Source organism: Aspergillus niger, assembly GCF_000002855.4.
Source record: "Aspergillus niger supercontig An15".
Lineage (NCBI taxonomy): Eukaryota > Fungi > Ascomycota > Eurotiomycetes > Eurotiales > Aspergillaceae > Aspergillus > Aspergillus niger.
Window position 1 is genome coordinate 1,656,831 of NT_166530.1, and position 24,908 is coordinate 1,681,738.

Here is a 24,908-nt window from a genome sequence, read left to right on the forward strand (position 1 = left end):
GGAGGTATAGTATAATATGATAACCAATAGGTTGAGCATCTGGAAAAAGCTGTGGCTGATAGAGGGCGAGGTATACAGTCAGTCGCAAAATTTCCAATCAGACTATCCACCCACGCACCAGTCTTATGCACAAAGAACGCACCCTTACTCCTGCCGAAGCACAATTATAGACGTGCTGGACTCCCCATCATAAGTGTGTATCTCCTCGATGCACAGTCCCACACGATTGGCCAGCTCCATCCATTGCTTCCTTGTTCGCTCCTTACCACCAAGCGAGATCATCAATGACACATCGGCCAGAGTTGCCTGCCAAGGGGCCCCCACATCCGGTAGCACAATCTCGTCCACGAGGATTCTTGAATCGGATTCCATGGCAGTGGCGAGATGTTGAAGGATTTGGATACATTGGGAATCTGGGTAGTCGTGCAGGATTCGTCGCAGGTAGTAGAACCTTGCTCCTGTTGAACCGAACTGTTAGATTAGATCGGAGTTGGGGCACTTTGTAAAAGAACGAGATGTACATACCTTTAATGGTCTGCGGCTGGAAGATGTCGTGGGCCATAACCCGCACACCATCCAGGGAAGGAAGGTGGTTGACCGCTTCGGGCAGGTCTTGCAGCACAAGGCGTCCCTGGAGATGGGGATACTTGTCCCTGAGTTGAATACACTGGTGGCCATGACCCCCGCCAACATCGACGAAGAAAATGTCCTCTCCAAGATGCACTTGACTTGAAGCAGCGCGATGAGCCTCTTGTTGAAAGAGATCAAAGTTCGAAAACCAGTCCGTAGACCTAAGGCCGGTCATGACTTGTTGTAGAGCATCAAACAGCTTAGGATGCTTGGCTAACCATTCAAAGCAGGTTATGTCTGTTTGAAAGGCTTTTTGAAATGGAGTGTTCTTATTATCCGTTATATCGTCGTAATTGTTATCTGCGAAGAACGCCGGAACTGCTTGACTGGCTGGCCCGCAGGTTTCAAATCTGCCTCATGATAAAGTCAATCAAGAGCCAAATAGCTCATATATGATGAATACTTCTTACGCATAGAGTACGAATGCCTCCGAACGCTTATCGGCAAGCATTTTGGTTGTTCGCTTGGCTTGGAAGTGTCCAACAGTCGTCTCTTCGATCATACCATTTGCTGCAAGGTAACGAAGAATGCGTTCTGTGTTGCAAGTAGATGTGATATTAGTGCCCTTGAACTTTTGCAGCTTCAGATGAGAGATGCTTACCCAGGAGCCGTACGTCAACCCTCAGATCCTTTGCCAGCTCCGAGGATGTCCATACGGAGTCGTGCAGTGCCAACTTTCGGAAAAGACCAGTGTTCATTCCGAGCATGACAATTGCAGCTCGCAGGTGCTATGAGGTGTGTTAGATGCAATACAGCATATGCTTTATGAAGAAGAAAAAAGTACCGAGTTGAATAGATCCATGATCATATCCATCGGACTCAGGAGGTCCGGCAGAAGCGAGCGAAGATCATTATAAATGCTGGCGCGACCTGGCTCATCAGCCGTGAGGGCCAGAGTACGAATCTGGGCGATGATAGTGTCCATTGGTAGCGAAATGTATTGTGTTGTCTTTTGGATAGCAGGAGGACTGTAGCAGCATGGCTGGATCTTATAGAGCTCCCTCTCAGGGTTTGGCTCTACCCGCGGAGATTCCGCGGGCTACTGTCATGATGATTGGTCGATTGAGGGTAGTCTTCGGATCCTTCGCCACGCTCGTGTCGACGCTCACGTCTTGTTATTTCGCAGCAAGCCATCATAATCACTTCACTCGAAGACACAGACGTCGCAAGAAAGGTGCGATGCCTCGGTCACAAATACAGAAGCCAACTTCCCGCTCCAGGCCTGTATCATGCCACTTTTGTCGGTCGCGAAAATTGCGGTGCAGCCGTCAGCTTCCCTGCTCCAATTGTATCAGCCGTGGAATCGACTGCGGGCTGTACTCGCCCCTAGCATCGATTGACAAACCTCAGAATAGCAATAGCCACGAGACGCCTGATATTCTGACACGCCTGAAACGGCTAGAGGAGATTGTTCTTCCAACAGACCGACAGTCTAGTCGAGCGCAAGACCCCAAGCCAGATCGTCGTAGGAGTCGACCGCAGTTAGAGCGAAAGGATAAGCAGGCCGCGGCGGATGCGATCTGGCTCGAAGCAGAATGCGCAAGCCAGGTGTCTTGTGTATGTGTGCTTTCGGATCTCTGCAGAGGACCATAGCAACTAAATTATAACAGAGTTCAATCCCAACTGACACGACAACTTTTCGATCATGTTCGATGTGGAATATAACCAGCGTTATGACTATTGGAGGTAGCAGTTCAGGCCACTCGGTCAGAAACTTCTCGATCCCACTTCACCAAGAGTCCGTGATCCTGCTTGAAAAATACTTGCGTGATATTACCTACATCCATCATGTTATTCTCAGAGGTCCACTGCGTACAATGGTAGACAACATCTACGGCGACATTGAGAAACACGCACCCGTAAGCCCGGGCCAGGTGGCACTGCTTTTGAGCATCCTGTCGAGTGCCATGTTCACATGGACTCGCAAGGACTCAGAAAATGCGCCCTTTGCGACTTCCGAGAAGGTGAACGCAACATCTTCCGTGTGGGTGAAAGGAACTCTTGATCTGCTAGATCACTGTCGTCGCATATCCCTTCAATCTATCGAGGCAATTCAGGCAATGATCATACTTTCCTTTGCCATCACTAATATTGAAGGTATCACTGCTCGATTCCGTGACCTGTTGTCAACAGCCATAACAGCAGCGCGAGAACTCTCATTGCACAAAGTCGACCATCAACCAGGGATAGACAGAAGAGAGGAAGCTCCTGCTGACTCTGTTGAATCTGAAATGAAGCGACGAGTATGGTGGTATCTGGTTGCTACGGATTGGTATGTGTCATCGCCCACCGCTGCTCTTGCCAAAGCCCGTTACTGAATGGCACAGGATGGCATCCCAATTCCCTGGTCCTCATAGAGGCACCTACAGCATCAATCCGCTACATATGGTGGTCAGAAAGCCTCGCAATGTTGACGATGCAAAACTTATGGCTGGTTCCCCCATCATTGACCGACCGATGGAGCAACCCACCGAAATCTCATACAGCCTTCAGCGTATCAAGCTAGCGGAGATTTGTCGCGAAGTCATAGACTCTTCTTCGATAACCACATACAATGACGGAGACATGGAGTCTGGGCGGCTTTTGGGCGTGGACCAGAGGATTGTTACGTTCATTGAACAACTACCACCTTTCTTCCGCCTGGACGGGGATGCCCTTGATGACCTGATCGCCAAATATCCAAACATTGCATCGGGCATTATGATCCAGCGATACATCATTAATTCCTTGGTCCACTCACAACGGTGCCGGCTGCATCTCCCATACTTAGCCCGCGGCTTGGTAGATCCGATGTATGCCCCCTCAAGAGAGGCTTGTCTGGAAGCGGCTCGGTGTGTCGTCCAGGCGGAGAGGATGCTAGCAACCGAAAATATCCCTTTCGTGCTTACGAGACTGAAGTTCTCCGGAATCTTGCAGTGCGTTGGCATCGCAATTACGGCCCTTCTCCTGGACATGTGTCTTTCTCAGGAGCCCATACTTCGGCAGGAGCGCCGGGCGGAAGTAGTCAATGCATGTAGCATTCTAAAGGACGCCATAAAAGACTCCCCCGTTGCAATCAAGCTCCTTGAGTCTTTTCAGCGAGTTGTGCAGAAACATGATATGTCGGTCAGCGAGGTTATTTCCGAGTCCCTCTGTGCCGACAGCAGCTCAAGCAGCCTTACCGACATCATTGTCGACGACCAGGACAGCATACCAGTCCTTCCCCACCTGGATGAGATTTGGCAGATTTCACAAATAGATGCGAATATCCAAGCATTCGATTGGGATGCCTTGTTCCTTGAACTTGATTGTCCAATGTTGTCGAGCTAACTAGTCGAGGGGGAATAATTCCTCGGTCATGCCACATACGCTTCTTCGCAGCCTGAGGCACTAACAGTTATCAATTACCAGCCACCCAGCCCAATCACGTGGCATGTATACTTCAGGCTAAACAGTAAAGCAGGCATTGTGAGTGGATGCCCATAGCTGCAATCTGCTTGCACATGGAGTGTCAAAGACGTTACAAAGTATGATTTCTGTTTCACGTAGAAAGCGGGCGAAGAATTGCACATCTCTACCTTAATAGGCAGGAGGCGTTTGTGTGGGATGAAGCCGTGACAGAGATAATCACCGGCTCCTTACTTAGCTAGCTGAGCCATCGTCATGGTTGCAATGAAATGGTACTCATTTAGTGACTAATTCGGCCTTTTCTAGCCTTTGCATCGTTGAAATTAGGACCAGAATATGGGATAATATCCGGTTCCTGATCCTGAGTCGAGTGGTACAAGGGAAGAGAAGAGCGTAAAGTTGATGGAGAAGAGTGGGGGGCGGGTGACATCATCTGCACTGGGGCGGTGCAGGCTGGCATTAAGCAATTCCCCCCAATGGCCCTTCTGCCTGTTTCTCCCTCTGGCTGCTTGTTTCTCCCTCCTCGTGTTTCGGCTGTCCCGCCTCGACCAGCTGCAATCTCTCCTGCTGGCTGGCCATCTCTCCCATCGCATTCTTTTACCCCCAGTTGCACTTCCGACCTTGCAATGGCCGCCGAAGAAGATCCGCTCATTCAGGCCCTGCCGCCGGCCACTGACTACCTGACCTATCTCACCCTCCTCGAATACCAACTCACCCCCGCCCGCCTTCCCATTCTCCACAAACTCCTCCAGGATGAAGTCCTGACGACGAACATCGGCTGGGACTTGGTGCAGCTGTTGCTGCCCATGTTGCCCCAATCCCTCGATTGCCTGCACGACATTGCCCGCCTGGGAAACCCAAGAGAGGTGATATTGCGAGTTTCCGATGCGCTCATGCAGTTACAACCCGAGGACGAGGATGATGATAGCGACGATGGCACGGCTAAGGCTGATGAAGCGCCGCAAGATGCTACGGATGGCGGATCGAAGAACGCGGCCCTGCCGCGCCATATCTTGCAGTTCAATACTTTAGTCTCGATGCTATCGGTCCTCCATTCCCGTATCCAGACCAAATCCCCCAGTCGGTTCCTAGCGACATCACTGCAGGCTGTACTGGAGGCTTATACCCTCATGCCCACGAACGAGACGACTTATGCGTTGCTGGAGTTCTTCAGAGACGTTTCACCGTCCAAAAGACCGGCTCCGCCACCCAGAGTGCCCAGCGAGTCGAGCGTGTTGCGTCTGTCGGAGAAATCTGCACCTGATCCGGAAGCAGAGGTCCAATCCCCTTCCCCGGCAAGTGATGATGAATCGGTTTTGGTTCAAAAGTTCCTACAGTTCGGCCTGATCGAGGCTCTCAAGTCATACCTACTGAGCTTTACTGGGCCGTCAGACCCGGGTATGTCCTGGGCGATTAGACTACAAGAGAAATTGCAACCCGGTTTGCGTCTGGCGAAGCAGGAAACACCGAGCGATGCCTTTGCCAATCATAAAGAGCTGAAAGAGAGGGACATGATCATTGCCAAGATCACGGTAGGTTACCGACAACTTGCATTCTGGGTTTCACTAACGGCCGCAGGCTCTATCCCGAGATTTCGGTCTCAATGACAAGAAACTTCTTGAAATTGCCTTGCAGGCCCCGAAGGACCAGCCTCTCCCTCTTGACTTTGAGGAGCCTCCAAGGAAGGCGGACGAGATTCCACTAGAAAGACACGGCTCCTTATTGCTGCTCGCGGCGCGGGCGGCTACCGCAGAACTGTTCTCATCTGGTCAAGTCAGCCCGATCGTCATATTCCCTGATTTGGCACGAATCTTCCAAAATTTTGTTGGAGGATACAACTCTCCAGACGAAGTGGCATTCGGACAGCCCCAAGTGCTGCTGGACTCTCTGCTTACGCTGACCGTCTTTTCCATGCAAAAGCCAAGCGACACGACACCCCATGAGAAGGACTTTGTTGACTTCGTGCTGACCCTGACTGCTTGCACTGCACGCCAAAATTATAGCTCCGTGCGGCGGATTCCTGGAACAATCATCCGGACGCACCCCTCACAGGTCACTCAATTCAAAGTAATCCGAACAGTTCTGGAAGACGACCGCTTCCAGAGCGTCAAGGATAGTGCGATTGGATGGCTCAGGACTGGTATTCTCGAAGCAGCAAACTCATCTAAAGCTGGCACTTCAGCCGAGCCCAGCGTCTACCTCGACCCGCATTACTTCTCGGTGGTGTTCCCCTCCCTCTTCAACTCATCCGACCTGTTCATGAACGTATCATCCGACCTCGTGGCTTCCTTCATCAAGTTCTCCCAGACTCTATCCCCCTCCATCCACGCGGCCCTCAGCCTCTACTACACTATCGTATCGTCACCGCACCTACGCAAGCAGCTCCAGCTCGAAAAGACCTACGTCTACTTCCGCAATCGCTTCCTCGAGCCGCTCAAGTCCCTCTGCCATGCCTTCGAAGCCGACCTGGCGCAAAATGGCGGCGACGGGAAGATCGAAGCGGCGGTCGGCGAGAGCCTGAGCCAAGTAGGAATGGCGCGATCGGTTGGCTTGATCTCATACATGCTGGAACAAGTCGAAGATGCGGTCGGGGAGGCTTTTGTGGACGAGTCCGACCTGCCCGAGCCAAGTGCGGATGATATCGCGCGGGTAGATATGATTCGGAAGGAGACGTCGCCTTGATTGTGGGTTCTGTACATAGTTGAATTTGGCCTGAGGGTTTCAATGTGCAGGCCTATTGATACCTCTTGCTATAGTATGATGAGATAGAGCTAGTGGCTAAATATATGCAAGCTGCTGCTTATGTTGATATTGATAACCTGCCGTGTTGCAAACTTTTCATTACTCGTGATACAATGACCTACTAATCACAGTTGCAGCTACGCAATATCCTACCTTTCTCCGACCACATACATACCGATATCTTATTCCCCCCTCAGAACAGGAACCCCATCCCACACATCCCCAAATTCCCCCAAATCCCACTCCCCCACACAAGAGAAATCATACTCCGCCTTTCGAAGACTATCTTTCTGCGCCCGTAGAAACGCGTCCAACTCGCACCACCCATCACTCCGGAACGAACACTCCGGCAGACTCTTATGTAGCGGTACCGTGCGCTGATTGAGCAGGAAATGCACATATTCAGTCTCTGCCGTATGCTTCATATAAGTGTCCTGGTGACGATCATGGTGGCTACGACGCGGGTTAATCTTATGTGGGGCGCGGATGATCTCGATGTTAAGACGGCCGGCGAAGGGTATGAGTTTGGCGGTTTGGAAAGCGTGGTGGCGGGGTGGGAAGACATCCATAAAATATTGATCAGTATAATCAGGAAACGGAAGGTCAGCGAACTGGCGTAGTCCGAAGGCTGTGAGGACACCGAGGAGAATCTTGTCGTGTGCGAAGTCGAAGTAGAGTGATTGATTGGTTGGGAAAGTAACTGGGTTCGTGTTCAGGGTGAGGTTCGCAGCAGAGGATGATCCCGGTGTCGAGAACGAGCGATTCTCAACCCGTGCTAGGAATTCCTGTACCCAGGTGATGCCCATTGCGCGACTGATGGGGCATTGAAAGCCTGCATTGCCGCCGAAGGTGAGATCGTAGGTGTAGGAGAATCCTTCCCATTCGGGGAAGGTGAAGAGCGAGCACCAGGGGCTGTAGCCGAGGGCGACGGTTTCGTAGGCGCAGAGGGTTTGCGCGTTGAAGCTGTCGTTGCTAGTCCAGTGGTAGTCGGTAGAGAGATAGTTGAGGTGGTGGGTTCGGTGGGAGAGGTAGTGGGTTTTCCATTTTGTGACGGTGTCGGATACGTAGTCATCGAAGGATATTTTCATGGCGTTTGGGCAGGCGTTTTTGGCTTGGAGGGAGCTGTTGAAATTCTTCTCTTCGATCATGGCGAGTAGGTTGACGTGCTCGTCCCAGTCTAGGTGGAAGAATCCCGCTAGGAAGTTCTCGGCGCTCTTCAGCATGCGGTCTTGAGTGGTGGTGCGCGCGACTATCTTAGTTCCTGGGGTGTAGAGATGGCCGTAGTTGTAGAAGTTGAGAATGCCGCTTTCTAATAGATCTTCTCGCCCTCGTGTGGTAAGCATATCAGCTCCGAGGCTGTAGGTCCAGTCGTGGATGAATGAGAGTTCGTCTCTGAATACGGCCCCGTGGGCTGTAGCGTTGGTGATGGCCTTGATCCAATTGGCAAAATCATCACCTTCGTCCTTGTTGGGATAGCGTGAGCCGTGTCGGTGCAGCATATGCATTTGCGTGATGTTCGAGCCTTTGGGGCGTGGGAATTCGTCCACACCGAATCCATCCGCTCGGGGATAGTAGGGACTATCAGGCTATGTAGCTGCATATTGGAAGTAAGACATGGATGAATGTACCTCAAGATTCCCATGTGATGGAAAATATTGCGATCTTTACCGCCCCGGATGGGCTGCGACGTCTCCAGCGGGTGGTTGGCTGTGTAGGTCGCCGGATTGCCAAAGGGAGCAGGGTTAGTCTGCGCCAGAAACGGCGCAGCCCCGGTCGCCGTGTATCCTGATATGTTAGTCAGGCAAGCGGACAAGTACAGAGTCACACACCCTGAAAGCTTTGTGGTCGGGTCTTGAACCATTCTGGTTCTGTGGTGGTGGGTGCCACTCCCATCACATATTGATCGTTGGCCGAGACACATGAGACAAGCAGAAGAAAGAGAATAGCCCAGTAAATGCGAGACCTCATCGTGCAAGAAACCCCATTTCTGAAGGCGCTGATGTAGATGAGTTCAAGTTGGGAAATATAACCAGTTTAAGGGGGGTAGGTAGCTATTTACGTCAGTGCATCTGCCATGGACGTACACTAAAGTTCGGATGCCGATGTCACCAACTCTGATTGGCACTGGGTTTCTGTGTTTGACCCTGGATATGACGGGGATTGAGTACCGTGATGGAGGGGATCCCATATGCTGGAAACCATGATTCGTCTGAACCGTGGATGGTGTCTCCGCACTTCTGTTTCTTACCTCATCATCTGCCCAGTGCTCGTTTCTGTTATTATCTTATTTCGAATCGGACATGAGATCACTGAAGTTGAGATACTACCTGTACTAAGGAGACTTCCGTACGGCATGTTCGCCATTGTATACTATTCTCACCAAAAGTAGGCTTCATGAACCACATTCAGATGAAACATACTCCACGCTCACGCAGTAAATCTCTTTCTTGATATTAGTATCACAATATGAGTGATATTGATCTGGTTGAAACTGGTGGATTTATTGTTTGAGCACTCGAGGGTTAGGTTCGCTCTGAAGGCTTCAGATGAGCCCAATAAGCATTGGTTCGCAGAATTCATTAGTGGATGAAGATCGAACCGGCACGTTGGTTTCCGGTATCTGCGACCGTTAGACTAAGAAGCGGTGGCTTTGGATTAACTGCTCATGAATGTCCAGCCTAGATCGTCGCAGGAGAGAAGACTCACTCTCAGAAACAGTGTGGGGAAGCCCCAGGACTAATGGTCAATATTAGCTGCAAGATAGCTAACCTGGGTGAATCTAATCGAACAATACAACGTACACATGCGGCTGTTATGCAGCCATGGGACCAATTACAACTCGTTTGCGGCTACGAAGCCTCATTGCTGTGGCTAAGCCATCGTTATTGGGAGTGTACATGAGATGTGCATCTTGCTGCAGCAAAGTGGGAGTAGTGTGCATAGCGTCTTGGATTGTGGCTTGGTCGGACTGAATGTAGGAAGAATCAGATCTAGGATCTGGCTCATCGTGGTCGTAATTCTAGGTCAGCTAGTTGCAGCAAACGGAGTCCAAGCTTGAGTATCCCACGAGTCGATCGAGTTTGATGATGAAGAAAATGTGGGACAGGCTCTAAATTCGTGCTGGGCACATGACTGGCTGTATTCGCCTTCGCCTTGGATTGCTTGACTTGCTGCAACTTCCACGTATTGAACACTGATTATGAACCAATACTACCTCATCAAAATGTAGACAACAATACGCCTAGTGGCCTCGAACGTGAGCCTTTCTCCTCTGTGAGGAATGGCTAATGTGGCAGACAACACTATTTTCTTATTGGTATTCACTCCCAGAGAATCCTTCAGCTTCAGCTTCTTCGGGTCCAGGTGGGCTGGACGCCACCGCAATGGGATATCACATGCAGCAATGGCTCCTGGAACGCAAGGCACAACCCAGGATCTGATATGTCTCCGGAGAACCGCACCATCCCAGTGCGCTCCGTCCGATATTATGCTCCTATTTGCAGGTCAACCGCAGAGACCGGGTGGATATATCGGAATCGTGCATACACCGACGAAGAGATGATGAATCCCGCAAGTTGAGCTACAGGTCTGGTTGCTGCTGTAGTCCGGCCCCCTGAATTATATAAAGCTCGACGAGACGCACAATCACCTTTCATTTCCATCTTCATATTTCAAGTCATACAATACGCGCCCTGTCATTCATCATGGAGTGCTCAGCAGCCTGGATCAACTCAACAACCGTCGACGAAATCTCTGTCCGCAAGTCCGGCGCGTTCACAACCTTGCCAGTGCGGATCAGCAAGTACAATGAAATTGCCATCACTACCGCGCAAAAGCTTGCTTGTATCTGGGATACCATGCGCTGTGGCAGTGTATCTTCTCGCCCCATCAATGTTGGAAGGAATCTGCTTCCCTTGGTTGTCCCTGAGGCCTTGCCGGAGAGAACGGCAACGGCCGTGAAACTGATCGAATTGGGCCATTTGTGTGATGGTATGTACGATTCTTGCTTCTGTTGCACACAGCTAATAGTGTAGTCTTTTCCGATCAGCTAGACTCACAGAGCAGAGCGGAAGTCTACAGTATGCTGACCCGATGTCTGGATCGGTGCTCTGTAGCTTCGTCTTGCTCTTGTCCTAGTACATGCAACAAAGAGTTTGGCGACAGACAGGCTCAGCTGCGGACACTGATTTATGAAGTGGCCACTGAAGCTATTCAGTTCGATCGTGAACAGGGTATGCTCATCCTTGAGCTCCTTGGGAAAGCTGTCGCACCGGAGCCAATGTCCTTTGGATGCAGGAAGAGCTCTGCGTTTAGGTACGTCGTCAACATGCATCTCTCAGTTGTTGATTTCTAATATGACCTAGGACTTTCTGGCCTATCCTCGAGTTTGCTATTGGTATGAAGCTAAGCGAAATGGACCGGATACTCCTCCGAGACATCAAGAACGTGGTTGATGAATGTCACATGCTGAACGATGAGTATTGGGGTGCAAATGCCACTAGCTCAGGAGTATACCAAACAGACTTTGGCAGAATGCCAAGTCTTTCTTTCGAAGGAGGAAAGGAAAGTCTGAAAAGCCGGATCATCGACCTCGAATATCGCTACCGGGCTCTTCAGGCAGAAGTTTGCGGGAAATACCCTGTTGAGTCCATGCGGCTGCGCCGCTGGATCGAAGCCGCTGGAGTTGCAATGGCAGGCTACAATTACTGGCGTGCTTTATCTGCAAATGGACCTTGCAACAACCTGTCTACAAGCGCGTGCTCCTGCTCTCCATCCGAGTGGACACGGGTTACCACTCCGGCCTCCACCATCTCCTACTCATCCAGTCACACATATTCCGGAACCTACGATCGAGGCGAATCCACAACGCTTACCGCCGTCACCAACTACATCAATACCATGCCACCGTCTTCCTCGATCTAGACCCTCAACATGACCCCCTCCGCATTGAATCAATGGACACGCGCTCCAGCTCCAGCCGTCCAGTGCATTTCGTCTCTCATAACATCTCTATATAACGCGATCACAACCCTGACTGATATCACCGCGGACAACACCCAGCGTTACAACCAGCCCACTGCACACGCCGTCTTCGGTACCATGCAGGCTAGCAACAGCGCCTACTACACCTTTATCCAGTCGGTGTCGGAGGCACGCGCCCTGGCAAACCCTGCCCTTGCAACCGACATCCTCCTTGGTGGCTTCAACCGTCTGTATGCCGGTCACAGCCGTGAGCTGACCTGGAAGTACAACGCGTGCATCCCATCGGAGGCTGAATATCTTTCCGTTGTCGATGACACCACGGGATCACTATACACACTTCTTGTCAAACTCCTTCAAGCTGAAAGCTGCTTGCCATTCCACTGCAAGCCTGATCTTACTCCCCTCGCTACGCTGCTAGCTCGATTTGTCCATGTCAAAGAAGACTACCTCTCGTTCCATAACCGGGAGAGCAAGATGAGTGGTTTCAGTGATGCACGCGTCCTCTCGTACCCGGTTATTCGACTGGCTAATATCAAACCGGACAGTCGGGCGCAGATCTCTCGATACCTTTTTGAACGCAAGGACGCAAGCAAGAGTAGCTGCTCCTGTGCAGAGGAGAAGAAAGATCCCTGCGGCAACTCCGTGAACTACAGCTGCCTGGTGCTTCTGCTACGCGAGTATGGGGCACTGAGTGCGACACGCGAACTTCTCCGTGATATAGAAGACAAGATTGAGAGGGAGGTAATGCAGATAGAGAAGTTGACGGGAGAAGTCAACCCTTTGATACGGAAGCTTATTGCAGGACTACGCGAGGGATTGCTGCCATAACCCACCACCGCCTATGTTCTCACCCGCCTTCAGCCTACGAAGGCACCTACGGAGTATATAAGAAAGCATTATAGAATCGAATATAAATATATTGACTCTATAAAAGATATATAATAAATATCCCCTCCAATCCTATCCCGAAAACTGAACAATAACTTGTCCAAACAGTAAGTTAAACATGACCTCCCGAGTAAATAGTATCCATTAACCAAACCAAAACCACCAACCCAACATAAAACCCAACACCCAAATAGACCATCCAGTTTCCACAATCATATTATCCAAAAATGCGGAGCATAAAAAGAAAGGAGTCGGAATAAAAGACCAAAGACAGGATCGAGGTTCAATATATTGCAATAAAGGCAAGAAGTTCAGCGCCACGTGCAACGCAGCACAAGAGCATATCTTCCCCCGGTATTATTTTTGATATTTTGTAGAGTTATTTTTTGATCCGAAACGAATTGCGAGGTAGATAGGTAGGTATGTAGAGGGTCCGAGATAAGCGGCCATGGGTCTCTTTTGATGTTGGATTTGAGGATAGTCACAGCGAACATAGACTATTCTTTCATATTATTATCGATTGACATTGCGAGTTGGCGGTTTGGTTGGAAACTTTAACATGAAATGGAAGAAATCGGGGTTATCTCGTGGTTAATGCGGAGGGTCTTTACATGACCACGCAGCCGCCACCGGGGGAGCCGGCTATATCATATATATCTATTAGCTTTGCTTGCATGACCATGTATATCATATTCTCATGTATGATTAAAATGAAGGAAGAGATGGAAGGAGGTAAATACCGCAAGAGACTGAGTCCTTAGCAACTTCGTAGGGAGACATGGTGATAGATAGTTGATTTGCGTTGCAAAAAGTTTTCTTTTTGGAATGCTTGTTTTGATTTTGTGATGAGGAAACAAGATCGAGGTTTGAGGGGAGGGTGAGGGGGTTTATATAGATATTTTACTACGTATAGTTCCTCTCCTGCTGGGAGGGAGTTCATTGAAGTCTACATTGATGGATAGTATGGGTCTGTGTCTGTGCTATGGGGTAGGGCACCGGTCCGGATTCATCTTCGTGCTTCATGATTCAGGGAGTGCGTTTGATTGGATTGAGATTCATTGGATTCGGATTCATGAATGAATGAATCAGTGTCACAGGGTCAATCCTCCAAGGGGATAGGTGTAAATTACCATTGCAGGTGGTTGATTTGATCGGAGATTGTCAGTTGGGATTGTCTGGCATTACTTCAGGACCCCTGATTTGGGGGTGTTCTAGTGAATACTAGCTATGGCTTTAGTTTGGCTTCTATTGTTCCTGGTGTGGAACTAGTCCTACAGAAGCTCTATCAGGACCAGGGGTGAGATAAATGAATACGAAAGGTACCGGATTCTTGCGGCTACCTGCTGAGAGAGACTGTCTGCATTGGGGATGGAATGTAGACCAAATGAAGGTGTTGTGCATTGTATGCAGGCAAATGCAGTACGCGTGGGTACATCATCCAGTCTAGAGCTGAAAGACATCTTTCACTTTAGGGCACACGAATAGCTTGAGCAGACAAACATGCAGTCAGGTGTTTCCCGAACTCGGGAATTCTAGGTGCAAAGTTAGTCGACAGGCGCCAATCAGCACTAGCCGCTTAGTATTGTTCTCGAGAACAATATCAAGAACATCAACCACACTTCATCCGCTTCATTCAAAGAATCAAATTCATGGCTAGTACTCCCTAACTAACAAAGCATGACAACTGGTAATCGGCTTATCTCGTCAAATCAGGTGTAGATGGCCGTCAATCAGTCAATCAAGTGTAGATTGGCTCCGTAATCTCATTCAGCGTCAACCCCTCCTTCGCCACATCCTCCTCAATCAGGAACATCAAAGGCATCTCCACCAACGTGCCCTTGACCTGGCTGAGCAGTTCTTTGACTTGCCTGACACCCTCCGGGCCCGGAGGGAAGTCGTCGCGGACCACGTGCCCATACTTGTAGCGAGCAGGTCTGGACTCGTCCTCGCCATACGCCTGCTTGTCCGCGTTGTGGAAGTAGTATCCGTAGAACTCCTTGTACGTAGCCCAGTTGCGCACCGAGTCGTCCGGAACCGAGTGGAAGACCTTGCGGAACACCTCCGTGTTCGTCCGAGCCCGCGTGTTCCACATACTGTGCAGCGTATCCGCCAGCGGATCGGCCACAATCTGGCTCTCGGGTGACTCGAAGTCGGTGGTGTTGGGAACGCCCACTGGCTCGAAGTTGCCGTCCGGCCGCTCCATGTCCTGTGGTGGCAGCAGTCCCAGGTGCTTGCGGAACAGCTGACGACGGAGGGAGGTAGCGAACCGGCTGGCAGTCCAAGGCTGGCCGTTCATGCGGGACTGCACAGGGGTGTAGTCCTCAATGACGATGGCAATTTCCGAGTCGTGAGTTCCCAGTTGAGAGCGGTCGTTCAAGTTAGCCGATCCGACAATGGCAACACGGTCGTCAGCAATCATCACCTGCATCTTGTTAGTTCTGCACTTATACCATGTGAATGGCTAACGTACCTTGGAGTGAACATAGAGTTCCTCGGTGACAAACGCATCAATCTCGGCCTCCGGAGGTCCGTTCCAGGGCACATTGCGAATATCAGGGCCATTGAGCATGTAGCAGCTGCTCACACTATCCCACTGGCCAGACTTGCCGCCCACCTGCTGGGCAGCTTGCTGGTACTGCTGGTAAGGCGCGGTGGTGTCGAAAGCTGCCCGCGGAGCACCAGGACCATAACCACCAGGGCCGCCGGTAGTCACATCGTGCTGTTTGCGGGCATCCTCGTAATTGACGCCGCTGCTCTGCTCAGCCTGCATCAGCGGGCCGCTGACATTGATGCGGTCGTAGTTACGCAGGTTATAGAACCGGATGTAGTCCATCGGGTTGAATCCCTCCTTGGCAATCATCTCCATGATGCTGCTGCCTCCGCGGTTGATGCAGTTGTACTGGAATTCCATGATGGCGCGGGTACCAAGGGTGGATTCATCGCTCAAATCTCCGGCAAAGCAGGGGACGGAGGGAATCACGACGATGATCTTGAACTTCTCACCAGCACGGGCAGCGCGCAGAATGCGCTCCACAATCGCAACACCGATCTTGTTCTCCACCGGCTTCTGCGCGTCACCGGTCGCTGTGATGAAGAACTGGTTCTCAATGTAGATAAAGTGCTGACTGTTGCGAATGACCGCAGCATACGCATCCTGAATGGAGTGCTCGGTCGGAGTGCCGTTACTCCACTTCGAGCAGCTGCGCACGATCTGGCAGGTCATGTTACCACGGGGCTGGTTAACCTGACGGCCATGAGTGGAGAACCGATCCTGGTACTGATGGATCTGGCCTGCCAACTCGCCACGCAGGACGTTGCCGTAGTCCATGAAGTTCTCACGCAGACGGCGGGGGTTGAAGCCCCTCTCAGAGTCGCCATATCCGCTCTGGTGCGCGTCGTGAATACCGCGTGTTTGCGAGTGGTGGACTTCCTGGTTCGGGGGAGGCGGATAGTAAGGAGTCTGACTCTGGCCTTGGGTGGGTGTCTGGTTCTGAGGCGACGGCTGCTGGGGGTTGTACGCCTGGTAAGACGCCTGCACAGAGTTCTGGGCTGGCGGAGGACCAGGAGGGGGTGGGGGGAACGAGTCACCACTGTAAGTGTAGTGCTGCTGTGGGTGGGCCGAGTACGCAGGAGGCTCAGAGCTCTGCTGTTGCCAGCTGGGCTTCTCCTGGCTGCCAGTGGTTTGTGCCTGGGGTTGGTAACCGCTGGGCTGCGCAGGCTGCTGTTGCCAGCTGGGCTTCTCCTGGCTGCTCGGGTTGGGGGAAGGACTGGCTGCGTAGCCTCCCTGTTGAGGTGTCGGTGCCTGCTGCTGCCAGGTAGGTGTCGCGGGGTTGGCAGTGCTGGAAGGCTGAGTGTTGCTGGCAACTCCGGTCTGCTGCTGCTGCCAGCTTGGGGTAGAAGAGCTGCTGGAACTAGGTGCCTGGGCGCTAGGCTGCGACGGAGCTGCCTGTTGCTGCCAGCTAGGAGCAGGAGGACCAGGATTTGCCCCAGGCTGGGGAGACGCTGCCTGCTGTTGCCAGCTCGGTGGGGGAGGCCCAGTGGCACCAGGCTGAGGCGACGCGGGCGGTTTCTGGGCCTGACCACCCTGTTGGGGCCCTTGCTGCTGCTGGGGGCCTGAGGTCGGCCGGCCGTACAGGGCCAATCTGGCGTATCTCGAGTTGTTGCGCGACTGGTACTTGGAGTCATAGATGAAGTTCCACCGCTGAACAAAGTGCTTCCTCAGATCCTCGACGACCGGGCCGTGCAAACTGACCGAAATATCGGACCAGCCCATGCGAGAAGTGTCCTTGCGGTCCAGCTGGTTCTGCTCCCAGTGGGCAACGTCGTGGAAATCACTCACTCGGGCGTTGTTGTAGTCCTGACCGGGGAAGACAATCTTGTTCAGGTCCTGACCGTGAACATCGGCCAGTTCATGCTGGTTGGTGTCCCAGCGGCCAAAGCACATATCCAGACCACCCATGAACGCAATGCGGCCATCAATGAGGCAAAGCTTCTCGTGGTGAGCCCAGTACAGAATCACATCCTCGTGCATGCCGTAGATGCCCTTGATGGCGTCTTCGGACATCTTGGCAAGGTTGCCGGCATCGAGGGACAAGTTCTGGAGAGACGTATGGATGGACGCCTCGAGTTCCTGACGGTCGGGCAGGTGATCGGGGTGACGGAATACTGCAATGTTTTCATGGAGGTCTTCCAGATGGTGCTTGGTGTGGTGTGAGGAGACTGCCAGTAGGGTCAGTTTGACGGTTCACGCAACAGACGCACAAAACATACGGGTCAGTGCCTGCGTCACCTCCTTGTACACAATGATGTTCACCCGGACTCCGCGCTGCGCCGCAGCCAACAGCATCCGATCCAGCCGGTACTGTTCGTGCTTTGCGGGGGGTCGTCTCAGGTAAAGTTCCGGAGAGAGCCACCCTAAAATGCATAGTCAGTCTCATGCCCCTCCAACACAGCAGTCCCCTGGGTACCTACAGTCCAGAATCCAAATATAATCCTTGGCACTCTCCAATGCCTTGGACACAGCATAAAAGTAGGCGCAACCATCCACGTGCCACTTGACCTCGTTACCCTGACGCGGGGCCGCAAAGCTCCCGAAGCGGTTCTCGGTCTGCGGCTTTGGAGCGCCATACTCGGCATACGCCTGGGGGTCGAGCGCGGTACCCAGTTTCTGTGCCACCTCATTGCCGAGTTCTTCCAGCTTGCCAAACAAGCCGGAAAATTTGTCCTGCTTCTGCGGTTTCGACGGATGGGGTTGTTGCTGCTGTTGTTGTTGTTGCTGCTGAGGATGGTATTGCTGGGACTGCGAGGGACCTTGGGACTGGTAGGTCTGGTTCGAAGTCTGGGAGTTTGGAACGGGTCGGTTAGTACCGGGGATCGGGGAGGTGACCAGGTACAGGCAACAACTTACATTGTAGTAGCTGGCGGACTGGGATTGCTGCGACTGCTGAGATTGCTGGGAAGAGCCCTGTTGCGACTGGTGGGACTTGTAAGTCTGCTTCAGCTTCTTAAAAGTGTCGCTCAGACCCCTGGAGGAGTCTCCGGAAGAGGCTCCCCGGGCGGAGTCCTGGTAGTACTGGCCATAGGCCAGGTCGTCCTCGGGGCGGGTCATGGTACAGGGAACACTTAAGTAGTTAAGGATGAACGAAGTTGTCAGAGAAAGGTATAACAGATAATCCTCACAGAGGATTACTTTTTGAGGTGCAGACTACCAAGCACCCAGGGGCGAAGGGAAGCTATTAGTAGTAGGAATGGGTGGGGGGTGGAGGGGAGAGAGGGATCAGCCCAGTGGATTGAGCGAGTGGAGAAAAGAGAAAGAGAGTGGAAGATGATGATGGAGGGCGCGGCTGACGGACTGACGACGAGCCCCGCCCCTCCAAGACTCAGTCAGTCATTCATTCTCACACCAACTGCACCAGGTGAATCCACATTTAGGCTGCAATTATTATTATGATCAATCCCGACCGGTGATTCATTGCTTTTTGCCCGGGGTCACTGGAACATGGTGGTAAGGCTGGCTGGTCGTGGTCGTCCACACCCGGATGCAACCCCTCCATGGCATTCCCACGATCTCGATCCCAACAGATAACCAACTAATCAGTCTAGTTCGACTCGGGGATGCAGGCTGGCCGGCTCAGAAGTGGGGAAGAATGGCGCGAATGTGCCGTTGGTGTGGCTGTGCAGTCCTGCCAAGTGTCTCTTCAGTCTTAACGGTGTGCATCACTCTAAACTAGTGGGATGGAGTAGGGGTTTCACTTGGTAGCGGTCAAGCGCAGGCTAATACTCACTGGGTAAGGAAGATGTTAATAATATCATCATTCATCAGACTGGAATTGTAACTACCTACTAGTTAGATACTAGACTAGATACTTTGTATGAAGCGTGTATCCAGATTAGACACGTGATGCCTACCCGCCCGGAATGTTGTGGCTCAGGCGGATCTCTCGGCTGCCATCCATCAGCCATGCATGCATCCGACAATAATAGTCTTTCCGGAGCATCTCGGAAAACAAGGCTGAACTGGTGAGGGACCGTGACCAATTCCAGCGTGACAAATAACATCCTCATTGGTCTGATAATATGTACAAGTGTGGTAACCATCTCTACTTCGTTCGGATACAGCGACGCAGGTACTCTCGAACACGATCCACCTCCCCCAGCGCCACAACTATTCCAACATACCCGTCGGGCCGGACAACCACCATGGCTCCCTGATGAGGGTCCACCCCGTAGATTCCATACGCATCCTCCAGCTCGCTTCCGTTGTAGAAGCGCATCTCCGCATGCTCCTTCACGCACGCCGGAAGGTCGTCCCATTCGAAATCATTCGGGAGCTGCGGGTGCACCACAATCTGCTCGATGACCCCCGCTGGGAAAGTTCCCAGCAATGCAGACACATCCTGCAATGATCGAGCAGACGCGCTTTGGGCGTTGAGAAGATCATCGGACGTGAGCGTCAGGACGCGAAACCGGCCCGTTGATGCCAGGTCTAAACGTGTGGCCATGATTAGCATATGCAAGGGGTAGCGGGGATGATGATACCGACCATCCTGGATATCCCGGTGCCATCCATCCGCATGGCGCCTCAATTTCACGTTCAGCAATCGTCTGCCCGGTCGCAGTATCCCGGACAAGTAATCAGTGCCCCGGATGGGGCTATCCTGTCCGTCCGATGCCGTTCTGTCAACGATCATACTCTCTCCATATTCCACGCCGCAGCCGCTGGTAAAGCCGTTGCCGGTGTTGAATGTGGCCACGAATTCCGCGTGCGACATCCCTGACTCCTCCGTGTCCAGTTGACCCGAGAAGATGGTAGAGAACTTGCGATCAAAATCAATCAGCTGCTGCGCGTTGGCATGCCGTTCCAGATGATAAGTGTCGAGAAGGGGGTGTGGCTGTCCTGGCTCGGCAGACGCTGGGCTGAGTCCATGGATGTGGTAGGCCAGCTTCCAAGCGAGGTTATAGGAGTCCATCATGGACACATTCATGCCTTGACCGGCCTAGACAAAGATTAGCCGCGTCTCACGATTAGTTGGAATATTGTACCTTGGGGCTATGGGTATGGCAAGCTATGGTCATTAGCATTCGGTTTCAGTCCTGAGTACAGGTGCACATACCGTCTCCCACAATGAATACTCTAGGGACTCCAGCAGAGTCCTTGACGGTGAACTCTGGCGAAACCCGCTGTCCAATTTGATACGCTGCCCACCAGTCGATAGATTCGTCACTCTTCGGCCTCAGGTAATATGGCTTGAATGCGTCCGATGCTTGCTTCAAGATACCCTCCTTGGTCACCTTCTGTCTGCGTGCCCTGGCATCATCGAATTCTGATACTGGGGTAGCGCCCACCGCTATATCGCTATCGGGGTTTGCCATTCCAGGCACCTGTACATAAAGTCGGGTAAGATACTCCCCCGTCACGATCCGTTCTCGTGGAATGACCATGACTGAGCCAGCCGGAGAATGAATGGCACATCGCCGACGAATGTCAGGAAAATTAGTGTCCACTACCAAGTCTATAACGCCCCAGATATGGTCAAGCGATTGACCCTCTAACCTTAACCCCATACACTGACGCACCATAGAATGTGCTCCGTCTGCTCCGACAAGGTGCTTTGTGCGGATCAATCTTCTTACTCCGCGGGTCTCAATCTCCGCCAGGACGGGAAACTCCTTGTCATCTTCGTTCAGCTGAACATGGACTAACTTGGTGTCCCTTTGCACCCCTCTTTTGGAATACCGTAGGAGGTCAGTCTCCATGATCCGTTCAATACGTCCCTGATGTATAGTAGCCTCGTAGCGGAACCGAGCTGGAGGTATCACTTCAAAGACCACGGACTTTCGCTCAATAATCTTGGATGGGTCCGATGAGGTATTCCAGAAGGCAAACTGCCACATTTGGCATGCCTCATTCTCAATTTCGTCCGAAATTCCCAATGTCTTGAACACCTCCAACGTCCGAGGTTGGACGCCATCAGCCTGTCCAGATTTCAAGGTGCTTGGCTTCGAATCAATACAAAGCAGAGACTCGTCACTCAATCCGTATCTGGCCAGCAAGAGTTCCAGCATCAGCCCCGAGGGCCCAGCCTGCATGACGTTATTTTTCTCGCTCGTGCGTGTTGGCTGGTTTCACCCGCTGTTCAAAGGGACTTACCCCGACGATGACAACCTCATACCGCTCGACCCCATCGTTTACGGTGGGTTCGAATGGCGGAGTAAGACGAGGTACCGGGAGAGAAAAGGAAGGAAGGACGCGGAGGTCCCGCGATTTGGATGCATATTCTGTAAAGACCGGCATTTCGATGTAATGCTTAGTTTGTTCACTTCTCTTAGAACAACATACTCGGTGGGCTTGTAGATCTATATATCATCTCTCATGGGTGAATATTCACTCGGTTGTTGAATGCGGCATCGTCTGGAGAAACCCCACACATCGATACCCCACAGGTGGGAAGAACTCTCAGCGAGCGACGGATGACCCGAAGTGCGCCATGTCCAGCCGCGTTATTGCGCACGTATGGGGTCTCCAGCGATCCTGCCGGTTATGTTATGATCATTAGTATGATTGGCGGGTTCACTATGCAAAGCGTCCAACCAGATGGGATGTATATGCAGTTCATTTCGTAAGTGATCTCATCATCCTCAGGTAAGCAGTCTGCAATCCCCTTCCGAGTGTCGATCCACGGGGTCACCCCGCCACCCCGCAACACATCCCACATTCCTGCGGGGAAACTCCCCGCTGACCTCGGCATGAACCATTTTTGCATTGTGTCAACGCCTTGTTGCCACAAAGTGTTTCATTGATACTTTCTTTTCTCCAGCGGTCGTGCATAAATGTATTGCTATAGCAACCGCAATGAAAGGTACGTCATTCTTCCCTAACCTCTTCCAAAGCGGTGCACAGCACAGTGGCGAATGTTTTGGAGATCGTCCAGCGCCCAAAACGGTGCAGAAGGTCAATCAGTCGATGTAAATGATTAACATCTGCAAATGCAGAGTCTCCAAATGCCTGCCCTTGAGCCTCCTGCAAAGCGGTCTCACTGCCCAGGAGCTGGATTTCTGGGGCATCAAAAGCTTTCAGATTGATGGATTGCTGTTGCCCAATTCTCGTGAAGCAGAGCCATGCGAGAGCAGCAGAAAATAGAGCCCCGGGAACGTGTATTGCGGGTTCAGAGGAAATCCGCATCCTCTCGAGGTAACGCTGTATCAACAGCGCATGTACCAAGCACTTACTGGCATCCAGGGAGCCTGCCCACGTTTGGACTGGGTCCTGAGATCCAGTGGCAGCTGCATGCCCATTACGACCCACTGCTCGTTCAAGCAGGTCCATGTCGCTGTAAAGAGACATGTAAATCGAGTGCCACAGGACTGGAAGACTGAAGGGGTCCTCTTCCTCATTCTGGATGTATTGTAGGCTATATTTACTCCACCAATGCATTAGTAGGCCAGATAGATTATGTGATCTACCTCTATCTAGGGTGCCTGAGAGGCGAGCCTCGATAACATGGGCGTTTATACTCTCCAACACACTGTAGATAGCAAACCTGGAATCATGCCCGGCGGAGTGAAAGTGAAGGTCGGGGCTCAGGCTTAATTTGGTATATGACGGTGACTGTTTGAATATATCGGCCCATCGGGCGGCTGTCGGGGCCATGAACATAGGTTCAGAGGCTAGCAGCGGATATTGTGAGAGTCGATGTTTGCGAATAGGTTCATGGTGCATCAGACTAGCAAGCTCTGCGTCGTGTATATTCAGGGCGATTTCGACCCGTCTTCTCTGTTCCGCCTCGGCCCATCGGTGCCACTGCTCGATCAGCTCTTGTTCGGTCGAACAGTCATCGAGAATCTGGCCATGGCCAAGAGTGGCGTATTTATTGGACTCGCGAGCCCATCCCATCACAGTACCATGCAGGACATCAGCCAGGACCAAGTCCTTGGGCCTTCCGGACAAAATTCCATAAGTCTGGCCCAGAATGGCAGCTTGCACCATCGACAAGGCATCCGGTTGGCTATGGGCCAGGATGGCCTCCCACGAGGCCAGAATTGCTTTGTTCAGTCTTTCAAAAATCCTCAGGCCTTGTGCCACTGCATGGGATGAACCCACAAAGAGACTGCCTATTGAGCAGATTGATAAGAATAGCAACGAATTTTCCGCGGTCGGACGGAATGTGGGCGCATGTATGACCGGAAATAGAGAGTGGAATCGACTGAAGAAGAGTTTTGCAAAGAGGTTCAATTGCTCCGCAGAGGGCAGTGCTTCATCATGCATGCGGGGCTTTAGCCTCTGGGAGAGACCAGCTCTATAGTTGTCATCGGCATCAATCCTCCCTTGAGGGAAGGAGTCACTGGGACGATTAGGTCCTCTGTAGACGAAATGATTCACCTCTGGTGGAGACAAGCAGGTAAACCATCTCTTCCTTACAATGTCTGCTGGACGAGGATCATTGCCGTTCCCCTTTGCGTAGGGCGTTGGTACGGAATGCAGCGGCTCTTCTCCTAAGCCAACAGAGCCTAACATGTGTGGCGTGGAAGGCAGTTGCGCCCATTCCGATATTGCCGATGAGATGGAGAAGTCCAATGCATTGACATCAAAGTCTGCCCCCAGGAACCAAGAATCGGTATCTGTTTGTAGCACGGGATCGTGAAGACTCATCCCTACCGCTGATTGGGGTTGAGATGGTTCAGTCCCGCCAATCAGTTGATGAGGTACGGTTGGTACTATTAACGAAGCATCATTGAGTAGCTCATGTATCTTTGGTGCCCCATGCGATGGGGTAGTGATTATAGTAGATTCTTCTTCCACTGAATGAGATGGCGTTCCTGAACTCGAAGCTCGGGGCTGTGGAGAAGCACTTTGAGGATTTTTTTCGTGGCTTTTCAAATGCCGTCGTAGCACATCGCTAGCAATTGTCAGCATAAACGCTAATAGTTCAGGCTCGGAGTGCACACCTTCTTGAGTACACCTTTCCGCAGGTGGTACACGCATACGGTCTCTCTTTGGTGTGGCTGCGGAGATGCCGCGTGAGATGTTCGGCTTTTGAGAATGTCTTGTTGCAAGCAGGACAAGGACGCGTACGTGGGGGATCCGCCTCTGAGTCCGAGGCGCGCTTCATTGCAGGCCGGCTCTCCATGATGCTCTCAAGTATACTTATACACGAGGATTCTTAACCGGTGTAGAAGAGGCGGAGTTGCGGAGTTGCGGAGAAAGAACAAACCCCACATTTGCAGTGGGCACGTGACTTATTGATTCACGATAGAGTGCAAAGTAATCGACAGTCAAACTACTAGTGATTTTATTCGTAGCTAAAGGGTTGGAATAGGGTTACCTGAGCTCATATCTGCTAGTTGAGTAGTTACTAGTACTATAGGTTTGGTGCGGAACCTGCTGAGCATGATAATACTATATTTTGTATTTGGTACTAGGGCCGAATGAGAAGACTATCACCGGTAGCATATGTTGTATAACAACTATTGATCACGACGAATCTGCTACTAGTAGCACCATACCGATTGGCAACTACAGTTACAAATTACACCTCTTCAGTTCGGGAGAGACCAATATCTTAAGATACATCCACTGATGCCAGTTTCTCGTAAGTTCAGACAATTCCAGTTGGTAGGTACTAGCTATGACGAACCAAATCCAAGTTGAGTCTGACTACGCTGCAGGAAGTGAGCATACATATTCCTGATTATTTCCAATAGAGTACTAAAATCTCTATTCTTTTGGTGTTCTGTTACAGTATGTCTCCTCTCGATACTATATACGTATGCTAGATGTC

At 51.7% G+C, this 24,908-nt stretch overlaps 10 protein-coding genes across 10 annotated transcripts; 4 read left to right on the forward strand and 6 right to left on the reverse strand.

The window, feature by feature from the left end:
• Positions 1–144: 144 nt before the first annotated feature.
• On the reverse strand, positions 145–1,555 carry An15g06970 (uncharacterized protein; the record flags this gene model as incomplete). The annotated part of the gene is made up of 5 exons (XM_001397187.1): positions 145–458; positions 526–980; positions 1,041–1,164; positions 1,232–1,358; positions 1,415–1,555. 5 exons carry the CDS (start codon positions 1,553–1,555, stop codon positions 145–147), a joined length of 1,161 nt encoding a protein of 386 aa, XP_001397224.1.
• A 53-nt stretch (positions 1,556–1,608) lies between these two features.
• Positions 1,609–3,939, forward strand: An15g06980 (uncharacterized protein; the record flags this gene model as incomplete). The annotated part of the gene is made up of 3 exons (XM_001397188.3): positions 1,609–2,187; positions 2,241–2,902; positions 2,958–3,939. The coding sequence occupies 3 exons, from the start codon at positions 1,609–1,611 to the stop codon at positions 3,937–3,939; spliced, it is 2,223 nt and encodes a 740-aa protein (XP_001397225.3).
• A 554-nt stretch (positions 3,940–4,493) lies between these two features.
• An15g06990 (uncharacterized protein) lies at positions 4,494–6,699 on the forward strand (the record flags this gene model as incomplete). Its single annotated transcript, XM_059744790.1, has 2 exons — positions 4,494–5,549; positions 5,653–6,699. The coding sequence occupies 2 exons, from the start codon at positions 4,494–4,496 to the stop codon at positions 6,697–6,699; spliced, it is 2,103 nt and encodes a 700-aa protein (XP_059605568.1).
• Positions 6,700–6,941: 242 nt separating this feature from the next.
• On the reverse strand, positions 6,942–8,727 carry An15g07000 (uncharacterized protein; the record flags this gene model as incomplete). The annotated part of the gene is made up of 4 exons (XM_059744791.1): positions 6,942–7,168; positions 7,217–8,337; positions 8,388–8,544; positions 8,589–8,727. The coding sequence occupies 4 exons, from the start codon at positions 8,725–8,727 to the stop codon at positions 6,942–6,944; spliced, it is 1,644 nt and encodes a 547-aa protein (XP_059605569.1).
• An 844-nt stretch (positions 8,728–9,571) lies between these two features.
• On the reverse strand, positions 9,572–10,421 carry An15g07010 (hypothetical protein; the record flags this gene model as incomplete). The annotated part of the gene is made up of 4 exons (XM_059744792.1): positions 9,572–9,756; positions 9,864–9,952; positions 9,974–10,252; positions 10,306–10,421. The coding sequence occupies 4 exons, from the start codon at positions 10,419–10,421 to the stop codon at positions 9,572–9,574; spliced, it is 669 nt and encodes a 222-aa protein (XP_059605570.1).
• A 42-nt stretch (positions 10,422–10,463) lies between these two features.
• Positions 10,464–11,113, forward strand: An15g07020 (hypothetical protein; the record flags this gene model as incomplete). Its single annotated transcript, XM_059744793.1, has 2 exons — positions 10,464–10,749; positions 10,782–11,113. 2 exons carry the CDS (start codon positions 10,464–10,466, stop codon positions 11,111–11,113), a joined length of 618 nt encoding a protein of 205 aa, XP_059605571.1.
• A 578-nt stretch (positions 11,114–11,691) lies between these two features.
• Positions 11,692–12,570, forward strand: An15g07030 (uncharacterized protein; the record flags this gene model as incomplete). Its single annotated transcript, XM_059744794.1, has 1 exon — positions 11,692–12,570. One exon carries the CDS (start codon positions 11,692–11,694, stop codon positions 12,568–12,570), a length of 879 nt encoding a protein of 292 aa, XP_059605572.1.
• A 1,798-nt stretch (positions 12,571–14,368) lies between these two features.
• On the reverse strand, positions 14,369–18,238 carry An15g07040 (uncharacterized protein; the record flags this gene model as incomplete). The annotated part of the gene is made up of 5 exons (XM_001397194.3): positions 14,369–15,052; positions 15,101–17,349; positions 17,401–17,544; positions 17,602–17,968; positions 18,038–18,238. 5 exons carry the CDS (start codon positions 18,236–18,238, stop codon positions 14,369–14,371), a joined length of 3,645 nt encoding a protein of 1,214 aa, XP_001397231.1.
• Positions 18,239–19,229: 991 nt separating this feature from the next.
• On the reverse strand, positions 19,230–21,424 carry An15g07050 (uncharacterized protein; the record flags this gene model as incomplete). Its single annotated transcript, XM_059744795.1, has 4 exons — positions 19,230–20,126; positions 20,173–20,195; positions 20,244–21,213; positions 21,281–21,424. 4 exons carry the CDS (start codon positions 21,422–21,424, stop codon positions 19,230–19,232), a joined length of 2,034 nt encoding a protein of 677 aa, XP_059605573.1.
• A 570-nt stretch (positions 21,425–21,994) lies between these two features.
• An15g07060 (uncharacterized protein) lies at positions 21,995–24,257 on the reverse strand (the record flags this gene model as incomplete). The annotated part of the gene is made up of 2 exons (XM_001397196.3): positions 21,995–24,132; positions 24,203–24,257. 2 exons carry the CDS (start codon positions 24,255–24,257, stop codon positions 21,995–21,997), a joined length of 2,193 nt encoding a protein of 730 aa, XP_001397233.3.
• Positions 24,258–24,908: the final 651 nt, after the last annotated feature.